Below are 12108 nucleotides of genomic sequence, written 5' to 3'. Positions count from 1 at the left end.
TGGTTACCATGGACCCCAGCTATTGTTAACCACAGTTAGGGCTGGTGCTGTGGACAAAACCATTAACTGTAATGGGGAAGAGTAGGAAGAATTGAAGGGAGGAATGAGGAGGAGGAGGAGGAGGAGGAGAGGAGGCTGCTCACTACCTGAGGTTAAAGGATGGGCTGCATTACATTTGCACTGCCCCATGCTCCTGTGCAAATCTGGTGCCCTCCAGCTGTTTTGGACTACAAATCCCATCAGCCCCAGCAAGTAAGGGCTTCTCATGCTACACCTTAGAATCATAGAGTTGGAAGAGACCACAAGGGCCATCCAGTCCAACCCCCTGCCAAGCAGGAAACACCATCAAAGCATTCTTGACATATGCCTGTCAAGCCTCTGCTTAAAGACCTCCAAAGAAGGAGATTCCACCACACTCCTTGGTAGCAAATTCCACTGCCGAACAGCTCTTACTGTCAGGAAGTTCTTCCTAATGTTTAGGTGGAATCTTCTTTCTTGAAGTTTGAATCCATTGCTCCGTGTCCGCTTCTCTGGAGCAGCAGAAAACAACCTTTCTCCCTCCTCCATATGACATCCTTTCATATATTTGAACATGGCTATCATATCACCCCTTAACCTTCTCTTCTCCAGGCTAAACATACCCAGCTCCCTAAGCCGTTCCTCATAAGGCATCGTTTCCAGGCCTTTGACCATTTTGGTTGCCCTCTTCTGGACACGTTCCAGCTGGTCAGTATCCTTCTTGAACTGTGGTGCCCAGAACTGGACACAGTACTCCAGGTGAGGTCTGACCAGAGCAGAATACAGTGGTACTATTACTTCCCTAGATCTAGATGCTATACTATTGATGCAGCCCAGAATTGCATTGGCTTTTTTAGCTGCTGCATCACACTGCTGACTCATGTCAAGTTTGTGGTCTACCAAGACTCCTAGATCCTTTTCACATGTACTGCTCTCAAGCCAGGTGTCACCCATCCTGTATTTGTGCCTTTCTTTCTTTTTTGCCCAAGTGTAGTACCTTACATTTCTCCTTGTTAAAATTCATAGAATCATAAAATTGTAGAGTTGGAAGGGACTGCCAAGGGTCATCTAGCCCACTCCCTCCCTGTTCCGGGGGAAAACACACAAGCTGTGACAGTAATTCACAATTCCTCATCCAAGCTGGCAGGGTATAGGAGCTGGAGTGCGGCAGCGTCTGAAGGGCACCATGTTGGTGAAACCTGGTTTGGTTAGTTCCTTCATAAGCACCCACACAAGCAAACGTCATCAGTGGCAAAGAAGAAAACCTCAATTTAGTAAGGTACCTTCTCTCCCTCCCCCAGCCTCAGAAGCAGGAGTCACTCACCTATTACTGCATTGGAGATGGTAATTTTTAACCACATCCTGTCCCGAATCTCAAGGCCGGAATCCGACAACTGCATAACCTTGACAATGGTGGCCATGTCGCTTTTAACAGTTAAAGGGGATTCGTCCAGCTCTGGGGAAAAAGGAAGAGGAGACGGAGATGTTGCTATAAAGGAAACAAGGAATGGATGGAGGCAGAGAGGGAAAGCGGGGGGGGGGAGCAATTTTATGCAAGGACAGCCCTGCCATGAGGAAAGCTGAGGTGGGCATTTTAGCGTGGAGGTTGCAGAGAGAGAGAGAGAAGGACCTGACCATGAGGTAAAACCGGCCAGCAACTCCTCCTTCACAAGCCTAACTGAAATGAACTTCAGCTGAGCAAGAGAGAAGTAGACAGGGTGTGAGGAAAACTAGTCCCCTCCATTTTGGCCGCCTCATTTGGAGGCGATAAACAAGAAAGGCACTGTTTCTGCAGTACTTTGGGTGAAATGCGAAACTCATTGCTGATGGGGGCTGATCAGGGCAGCAGGAGAATACCCCTCATTACAAACCTACATCATGACATGGAGCGGTTGTGAGGGGATTCTGGGAGAGAAATGATAGCTGCCTGAGGTCACCATTTCCCCCCTCAGAATGGTGAAAGGGATCATTCTGGCAATACTTTGCATGAGCTGTGAAACTTATCACAGGTGGAGGCTGTGGTGGCAGGATGTTGTTGTTGTTTAGTCATTTAGTCATGTCCGACTCTTCATGACACCATAGACCAGAGCACGTCAGGCACTCCTGTCTTCCACTGCCTCCCGCAGTTTGGTCAAACTCATGTTCGTAGCTTCGAGAACACTATCCAACCATCTCGTCCTCCATCGTTGCCTTCTCCTTGTGCGCTCCATCTTTCCCAACATCAGGGCCTTTTCCAGGGAGTCTTCTCTTTTCATAAGGTGCCCAAAGTATTGGAGCCTCAGCTTCAGGATCTGTCCCCCTCATTTTAATGTTACCCATCATGATGCTGAGTTGCTTCCAACTCAGTTATGCCCAGAGGAGGCCCGTTGAAATGAATGAACCTGAGGTAGCCACATCCATTAACTTCTATGGGTCTGCTCTGAGTGGGACTGGCATCGGGTACAACCCAGAGTGAAGTTCTGAGGGAATTCGGGGGAGGGGGGGGACAATGGCTGCCACAAACCAGCATTTTCTTCCCCCTCAGAACAAGGGGAACAAAAAAAGGGAAAAGAGATGGGCCATTTTCTCTTCAAAGCCTCCCAAAAATCCAGTGGAAAGTTCTTGTTTGTGAACTTCCAGCCTTAGGGAAGTTAGCAGCAATTAGGTCTCCCCCTTCAGGTACCCAAACACCTCAGGCCCAGGCCTGAAGACTATACTGGCAAATCCTGCGTGGCTTCTCTTCATTTCGGCATGGCTTGTGCTGAAGAACAGACAGCATGGAGGCCAGCGAGAAGGGGGCAGGTGTCATTATTTGGATCTCCCCCTACAGGCACCAAAACCTCTTGAGCGTTCAAATAAATTTCATTGAAATCTCTTGCTTTTAATAGATGTTGTCTAAAATGGAGACCAGCATGGCCACCGTCATCTTTCAAATTGAAGTGCCTGTGCTGCAGATACTTGGTGCTTTATTGGGGAGGATATCTATATCTCTGTTTATCCAAATTTCATGTCAAGACAGACCTGAATTCTATTGCACAACTGCATTCTGTGAATGACACGTGTATCTAGCCTTTTTGTGTAATTTAGGCTTTCTTCCCATTATTATTATTATTATTATTATTATTATTATTATTATTATTATTATTATTATGGTAAAGGTAAAGGGACCCCTGGCCATTAGGTCCAGTCGTGACCGACTCTGGGGTTGCGGCGCTCATCTCGCATTATTGGCCGAGGGAGCCGGCGTACAGCTTCCAGGTCATGTGGCCAGCATGACAAAGCCGCTTCTGGCGAACCAGAGCAGCACACGGAAACGCCGTTTACCTTCCCGCTGGAGCGGTACCTATTTATCTACTTGCACTTTGATGTGCTTTCAAACTGCTAGGTGGGCAGGAGCTGGGACCGAGCAACGGGAGCTCACCCCGTTGCAGGGATTCGAACCGCCGACCTTCTGATCAGCAAGCCCTAGGCTCTGTGGTTTAACCCACAGCACCACCTGCGTCCCCATTATTATTATTATTTAATAAATTGGATATGGAACCTACATTAGCTGAAGAAGTATACCTGAGATACTTCCATATATCTTTATCACTTTCAGCCCCACTTTAAGGTTGTTCACAAGTGAAGTATTCCAGATGAAAAGTGATGGCATCACTCAGGGCACTTCCTTGGTCTTGAAAGGTGTGGGGACGGCCTGGGGAGGGGCTGACTAGAGTCACGTCAAACTGCCGTTCTGGCCTAGTGACCTGCTCTCAAGCTTGCTGGGCTATACCTCTTCACCTGAAGGAGAAGGAGGCTCACATGTTTGAACGCCCTCTCTGCGCAAGTGAAATCAAATTCCTGCATATGGAAAACTCACATGTCTGGGAGAAGAGCCCTTCTCTCTAACAGGCTAGTCTTCTATGTGGAGGAAAATATTTATTTATTTGGGGGAGAACCCAGCAAACGAAGGGGGAAGAGGAAAGAATCAAAGATAGAAGCCAGGCAGTCAGGGCCAACCTGGCAATTGCCCCAGACTAAAAAGTCAAGCTTGAACCAGAAGCTTTTATACCTCTATCAGGCCAGCGGGGAGACCAATGGGGTGCCGGGGTGGGTGGAGCCATCTAGGCACCCAGGGAGGCTGCCCTCAATAATTTTTGGACTACAACTCCCATCAATCCCTGGGGCAGAGAAGGGAGAAAGAGAAATGAATGAATGGATGGATGAGGAGTTGGCAGGGGAGAGAGAGAAAAGAGGAGAGACAGACCCTGAAGTTGATGAGAGCTGTAGTCCAAAACATCTGGAAGGCATCAGCTTGGCGAAGCTGCACTACCGGAACATGTCTGGATTTTATTTTTTAATGGAGCTACAGCACTGAATTAAGACCCAGTCCATTTCCCACAGAAACTTCAGGATCCACTTATTTTTCCATGCTTATGTCATCAGTCAGAAAAGGGGGGGGAGCGCGTGGTGAAGGAAGACTTGGGAACACACAGATTCAGGCCATGCACACCCTTGCGACACCAGAAGCACACCATCATCCACCACCTGCCGTTTTACCCACAAAGGCTCCTGGTTCCCGTTTGCAACCGATTCTCGCCAGGGGCTCTGTGGCAACGTTTGGCTTTGACAGGAAGCTAGTTCGGTTAGTAGCGAGGAAAGTAACCTGTGCTTTGGGTTTGACGACATTCCGGTTTGAATGCGTGGGGAGCAATAAACTGGGAGAGCCCATTGTGGGGGTTTTATGTATTGGTGTGTCGAGGGTGGGTGGGTGGGTGGGTGGGTGGGAGACTGACAAGACAACAGCAGAAACCACATGGAGATGGAAAGACTGCAGCTGCCTGTTTTGGTTCCTATAGAGCAGCAACTGGGTATTCAGAAGCATACTGCCTCTCACAGTAGCAAGAGAACATAGCTAGTAGCCACTGATAGAATTCAAGCTAGCCTCCAAGTTGGCAGCCACCGTCATCTCTACATCTTCTGGAAATGAATGCCATAGTTTGCTCGTCTCCCCCTTGGGGAGTAAAGGATTGTAGCTGAGTAAAGGATTGTAAAAGCCAACCAGCCTATTTAAATCCACTGAAAAAGACCCTCAGAACCGCATGCCAAGGGTCTCTAACGTCTGGGCGATGTTAGCAAGGCGTGCGGTGCTGCAGGGGAAGCCTCTTCTGTCCTTCCACGATCCACTTTAGGAAATCAGACCGCCAGTTTTTGCTGTAGATTTTTATAATAAAAAAACCCGAAGTAGTCCTTACTTCAGCAACGCGATTGTGAGGGGGGGGGGTCTCATGCAGCCACATAAATCGCTATCTCCCCAAAAGAATGCAAAGAATGTCACAGCAGCCAACGGCAAGCTGCTGGCAGACAGCCAAAGGCTCTAACAATCTCACGTATGCACATAATAGTGCATGCATGTGCCAGGGGTAGGGGGTAGGGACTTCAGATCAGTGTTCCTCAACCTGGTGCCCTCCAGGCATTTTGGACCACAACTCCCAACAGCCCCAGCCAGCACAGAGACCGCCAGGTTGGAGAAGGCTGCTTTGACTAAAATAAAGGCAAAGTCAGATTTTATTTGCTGATCTTCGCAGGGAGGTGTCCAGATAGCTCAGTTCAGCCTGCAATGACTGGCAGCTGCTCTCCAGGGTTCTAGCCCTACCTGGAGATGCTGGGGGTCAAACCTGGGGCCATCTACATGCAAAGCAGATGCTCTACCACTGAGCTATGCCCCTTCCCTTCTCTCTGCAGGATGGTACTGTAAAGGACTCTGAGGCCTCAACCAGTACCTATAGCAAGTTTTTTTGGAGTGGGAGGGAGCGTTGGGCAATAGCCCTCTAACCCAAAGTATGCCCATCTCCGCACCACTACATTCCTGCCAAGTCTCCCTCCGAAAAATGTGGGATCAGCAGCGGCGCGGCACCGGGAGTTGCGTAGAAGCAACTTCTGGGGCCGCTCTGACCATGTGTGGGCACCGGAAATAGGGCAGTGCGGCATCGGAAGTCACTTCTACGCATGCCTGGCGGCCATCTTGGTAGTGGCCACATGGTGGCGGCCATCTTGGTGGTGGCTGGCGGGCATGTGTAGAAGCGACGTCCGGTGCCACTCTGCCCTATTTCCAGTGCCCACACATGGTCAGAGCAGCACCCAAAATGGAGGCTCCATGGCAGGTAGGAAATCCGGGGGATTTCCGGGATTTTTCTCCATTCGGGAGAACAGCGGGAAACGGATTAAAATCCGAGGGGTTCCCGCGAAAAACGGGATACTTGGCAGCTAAGCCACTATCCAGTGTAGAGTAGTGGTTCGAGTGCTTCAATAGAACCTGGAAGACCAGGGTTCAGATCCCTCCTCCCTTGGGCATGAAGTCCACTGAGTGACGTTGCTCCAGTCACTGTCTCTCAGCCCAACCTACCTCACAGGGTTGTTGTGAACCATGTTTACCACCCTGAGTTCCTTGGAGGAAAAAAGTGGGGTGTGAAGGGCTAGAGGCTGTTCTAAAAGGCGAAGGTATTTGAATGGTAAAAATGAAAGAAGAAGAAAAATTCACCCCCAGCCCTGTGCTTTACTAATATAAGGAGAGCCCTGCTGAGTCCTTTCTAGTCCAGCAGCTCTCTAGGCACTGTGGTTAATAGACACTGACAGCCTTATCCCCTGTGAATTTGCTAGTCCCCTAGCAAATAAGCAAATGTCCTTAATAAGGACATTAGAAGGGCCCTGAAGCTGAATCGGACCAATGGCCCATCTAGTCCAGCATCCAACCAGATGCCCAACTGGGAATCCTGCAAGCGGGACCCTGAGAGCATCACCAGCTCTCCCAACATTCAATACCCAGCGCCTGGCATTCAGAGGCCTCCTGCCTCCTCCTACAGCAGAGGCAAATCACAGCTGCCGACGCCTTGCAGCTGCTGACCACCTTATCCTTCCGGGTTTTGGACGGCCGTGGGTGGAGGAGGGAAAACAAGTTTTATGCTCCTCACAGCATTGTTGTTGCTGGATCTCTTTTTGCTTTTGGGTTTCGTGTGTGTGTGTGTGTGTGTGTGTGTGTGTGTGTGTGTGTTTTGTTTGGAGTTTTGTTTGTTTGGCTCTACACTGCCAGCCCTGCGCAGGAGGAAATAACCTGCCCGGTCCTGGCGGCAGTGTGACTTACTTTCCGAATCGGGAATTGAGCTTGTTAGTGAGGAGCTGGTAGAGGTGATGGTGCTCATGGAGGGGCTCATACCGTAACGGGGGTACGCTCCCGTCAGGGCCGTGGTATGAGAGATCCAGGCGGCGGGGTCGATCGGCCGCACGGGCTCAGCTGGAACGCGAGAGAAAACGGGGAGGGGGAAGAAGAGAAGGGTTAGCAGGCACACTCCGTGGCGGTTCATCTCTTTCCTTCCAACACTTATATCCTGCCTCCCTAGAGAAGCATTCAAGGCGGCTTTGGGCACATGAAAAAGCTTGCATGCAACATAGCTCCCGAAACCTCCCCTCCTCCCCACCACTTGAAAATGGCTAAGGGTCTTGGCAAACCCTTAACAAAGGTCTCTATAATGCACTGTGCTGGATGCTGGGTGGTTCCTAATAGTATTTGCATTGCTTCTCCCATTTCTCCCATATACAGTGGTACCTCTACTTACGAATAACTCTACTTACGAATGTTTCTACTTACGAACAGAGCTCCGTCCGCCATCTTGGATGCGGTTTAGATAGGATTTTTTCTACTGTACTTACAAATTTTTAGTTAGGGTGGCTTCGACTTACGGATTTTTTCTCACAATGCATTCCTATGGGATTCAACTTACAATTTTTTTCGACTTACAAATGTGCTTTCGGAACGCATTAAATTCGTAAGTAAAGGTACCACTGTATTGCATTTTATTGCATTCTGCAGAATTCAAACTGTGAATACAATGAAATGCAATATTCATTTTCTTTTATTATTTCATACCATTCACACACCGCTTGGTTGTAAACAACAATGACAACCTCAAAGCAGTTTACGGAAAAGGTGGAACAATAAGGTTATCAATGAAAACAATTAACGGCGATAATTCGAAACGTTCAGAGAGATTAAAATCACCAGTAAACTAAAAACAGATAAAAAGGCACATCAGCGTTCTAAACATCTGGGTAAGCTTGTCAAAAGAAGGAGATAAGGAAAACACAATTAAATATCAATATTTTATATTTATATTTATGTTGTGAGCCACCCTGAGATCTACGGGTATAGGGCAGCATACAAATATAATTATTCATCTTCATCATCTTCCAAAACCTTCTGACATAAAAGCTGCTTTGGCTGCCCATGCTAAAAAGGCCCTGCATCCAGGGTACCTATTGGCCAGTCTTCTAAAAGCATAAATAACAAGCTGGGCTTTCTGCCGTTGTCTAGCCAATCAGAACAGGATTCTGCTTGTTTCATTTCAGGTCCAGCTCAAACGTGCACTTTCAGTTCCAGCAAATAACCTCAGGGACTCTGGGCTAGAGAACACAAACCCCTTTAAGGTCGGATCCATAGTTTACAAATGCAGAAACCCTGCTGCCATGTCTGTTTTACCAAGAATTTCCTTGTGCCAGTCCTGACTCTTATTTATTTCCTTCCTGCATTTACGGTCTGCCCAATTAACTGCATCCTCTGGGCGGTTCACAAGTTGAAAGTAATTAAAATACAAAATGAAATAATTTAGCAAGCAAGGCAATAGAGACAAAAGTAGCACCAGCATAGAATGAGCATAAAGCCAGCATAAAAACTGTGCGAAGCAGCATAAAGAAGAGGGACGTCCAACTTCCAAGAGACTGCGATCTACTCACACGATTAAAATCTGGCAGTGATCTAAACCCTTTTTGCGGGGATTCAGGTAAAAGTTGTTGAGCTTTTTTAGGGAGGAACGTTCTGTATTTTGGGGGGTTCAGTTCAGAACTGTCTGTTGAGCTATTTTGGGGGAGGAACGTCCCACTTATGGGGTCTAATAAATGAAAACAGGCGCTCAGTGATAGAGCGCCAAGGAGACAGCCTCACAGCAAAAAGGCCAGATGGAAGACCCAGCACTCTACCGTGATCTACCAAAACCTCCCATGGATCGACCAGTCACTCCAGATCGACCTGTTGGACATCCATGGTTTAGAAGATGAAACCGTTTCATTGGGTGACTCCCTAGATGTGTATTCTTCAACCTCAGATCCCCGGATGTTGTGGGACTACATTTCCCATCAGTCCCAGCCAGCAGGACCAACAGGCGGGGATGGTGGGAGTCGCAGTCTAACAACCGCTGGAGATTACATAGCCTCTCCACTAGCATCACTGCTCTAGATCAAAAGTTCCCCTCTTTCCACAGCAGCAGCAGCAGCACTCCTTTATAAAACCTTGTGTATGATCAATGCCATGAACTGTGTGTGCTTTAAGGCTGTTCGCAATGGCTGGATCACTCACCTCTGGGGATTGTGAAATAACTCCGGGGCGTAGGATCCCAGCATTTGGCCACTGTTAGGCTGATAGGGCTGGAGAAAAAATGCAGAAAATAAATATATATTATGAAGGGGACGAAAACAGAACACTCAAAGGAATTACCTTATTACGTTCTGTCAATGGCTGCCTATCAGGCTTCCCACCAGCCACATGGTTCCAGGCTCCTAATCTCACCACCCCTCTGCCCTTTGATTCTACTCTGAGCTCTTCACTCAGTAAAGCTTAAGTGCTAGAGTCCATCTCAGACAACACCGCTTCAAACTCACAGGGGTGGGAAGGAGAGAGGCCTTATTTTGATTGCCCTGCCCTATTAGAAATCATCAACAAGAAACGACAACACCTCACTGCATCTGGTAAAGTAGTGCGCCAAGGAGAAAACTTCTAGTCCTCTCTGCGCCTTGAGATACCAGTTTTCTACATGCAGGAAGTTTTAAAAAGAATAACTTGGAGGTTATCTGATATATCATGTCCTCACATCTCCTCCCTCCATGCAGCCCAATGTGGGATTCTGACAAACCCCGCAGCACTCACTGCGAGTCTCAGGGTCTGAGTTTTGAGAACTTGGGAGCCTTATTTACACAGCCCCCCGAGTACACCCAAATCTCAGAACCACAACATTGTCTCTTCATAACCCCGAGCCTGAACCCAGGCTGATTTTGGGAGTCAAATCAAATGAAATCATTTATTATACAGTCTCAGACCAGACAAAGCACAGCACACAAAGGATGAAAAGCATGAGCATTAAAACACACACTTGTTTAAAATACAATATAAGACAAAGGACAGATTTTGGGAGGTTGCTCTCTGCACTGGCTGCAGTCAATAAGCTGTACCAAGTCTTTCTCAGAGTACACCCACTGAAATTAATGCTGACTACATTAAGGCCAAGGGGTTTACTCTGAGTAGGATACAACACATCAACTGCAGGAGTAACACAAACACACACCGCCCTGGCTTTGCTACGATCACTCACCCCGGCTTGGAGACGATTTCCCGCAAGACCCGCACTGCGTCATCGTTGCTCATGTTCTCGAAGTTGACCTCGTTCACCTGGAGTGCAACACGGGAGGAATCTGTTATTGCCAGGGGTTTCCCCTCCAAATCGTAAGAAGATGAAGAGGGGCCTTTCTTTGGGTCAGATCAAAGGCTAAGCATTCCGTTCTCAATTTAGCCAATCAGAAGCAGAGGCAAATTATGGGGAGGAAGGCTGGTTTACCCGCGCTGGGTGCCAACCCGAAAGGGCATTGCAGGGGGTGCCACAACAATGACGAACAATGGAAGGCGAGAGGCACGGGGGGGGGGGGGGGAATTTCAGTGGTGCACTGGGTGCCGCTGAAATTCTTAAGCACAAAGTCTGCCATTGTCAGAAGCCCAGGAGGAGGACATGAGCACAACAGCTGCCTCCCAGCTGAACACTGGACTGAATGCTCATCACCTAGAGCCCTACTCCAAGGAACTTCATCAGGTGTGGGGATCCTGTGGCCCTCCAGATGTAGCTGGACTCCCATCAACCTCAGCAAGCATGGCCAATGGCCAGGGATGATGGAGTTGTAGTTCAACAACATCTGGAAGGCCAAAGGTTCCCCACACCTGGCATACAAGGATGGCTCAGTCCCCAATGTGGCCCTCTATACCTGTCTACCTGGCCCTCAGGAATCTTGTCAGGCCACACCACCACCCCAGCCCTGCTTAGCATCCTCCTGGGGTGTTTTTGCCTGGCTGGAATGCGTCCTTCAACTCGGATGATGCCCCTTGCTTGACCAGGTGGAGGACAGAAAGGCGTGTGTGTGGAAACCAACCTGCTGTACAAAGATTAAATTTTTAATTCATTGCTCCGCACACTTTTGCCTCTGGCCCCACCCACCAGCGGCATGTGACCCCCAGGAGGCTGCCTGCCAGCAAATCGCCAACAGGACAAGAGCCTCGTCCTGCGCTCGCAGGAATTCATGGCACCCCACAATTGTGGAAAGCGATGACCCCCTGACTTTCCAAGAGGATTAGACCAATTCATGGAGGATAAGGCTATCGCAGGCTACTAGCCACAACGGCTATGCTCTCTTCCTCCATGGTTGGAGGCTCCTGATTACCAGTTGCTGGAAACCACAGGAGGGTAGAGGGCTCTTGTGCCTGGGTCTTGGTGGTGGGCGTCCCATAGGAGCTTCTGGTTGCCCACTGTGAGAAGAGGATGCTGGATCTGTTGGGCCTTCGCCCCGATTCAGAGGCCAAGCTCTCCTTAGGAGCCTAGGCTTGTGCCAACCTGTAAGAGCATGTCCCCCGGTTCGATCCTTCCGTCAGCCGCCACAGCGCCGCCTTTCATGATGGAGCCTATGTAGATGCCACCATCTCCCCGGTCGTTGCTCTGGCCCACGATGCTGATTCCTAGGAAGTTGTATTTTTCTGGAAAGGAGAGAGAGGAGAAAGAGTGTGGAAATGTGCAATTGGAGGAGGGCCACAAGTGGCCTTCTAAATAGAACCCACCCACCCCCTTGTCCCCTACTGGAGGGGTCTAGGGCTCTCTCCCCCCGCCCTCAGAGGACTGGGCCATTCAGATGGGGGAGAGAAGCAAGGTTAGCTGAGGCATGGAACCAGCAATTTTGAAAGGCTCGTCACAGGGGTAGCCAACACGGTGTCATCCGGATGTTGTCAGACTCCCAATGCCCACTATAACAATTGTGCTTTGAAATATACCC

The 12108-nt window shown here is 49.0% G+C and overlaps 1 protein-coding gene across 2 annotated transcripts in view; it reads right to left on the bottom strand.

Moving 5' to 3' along the window:
* DVL1 (dishevelled segment polarity protein 1) overlaps positions 1–12108 on the bottom strand; it is a 101712-nt gene that overhangs the window by 6079 nt on the left and 83525 nt on the right. The window contains exons 8-12 of one of the 2 annotated variants that reach the window (XM_035121026.2): positions 11676–11815; positions 10392–10468; positions 9383–9450; positions 7118–7267; positions 1343–1474 (exon numbers count right to left, since the gene is read on the bottom strand). In XM_035121026.2, coding sequence (XP_034976917.2) covers positions 1343–1474; positions 7118–7267; positions 9383–9450; positions 10392–10468; positions 11676–11815 — 567 coding nt within the window. The remainder of the gene's footprint in view (positions 1–1342; positions 1475–7117; positions 7268–9382; positions 9451–10391; positions 10469–11675; positions 11816–12108) is intronic. The other variant, XM_035121027.2, reaches the window with a different exon arrangement.

Source organism: Zootoca vivipara, chromosome 6, assembly GCF_963506605.1.
Source record: "Zootoca vivipara chromosome 6, rZooViv1.1, whole genome shotgun sequence".
NCBI lineage: Eukaryota > Metazoa > Chordata > Lepidosauria > Squamata > Lacertidae > Zootoca > Zootoca vivipara.
This window is presented reverse-complemented; position numbering and strand designations above follow the sequence as displayed.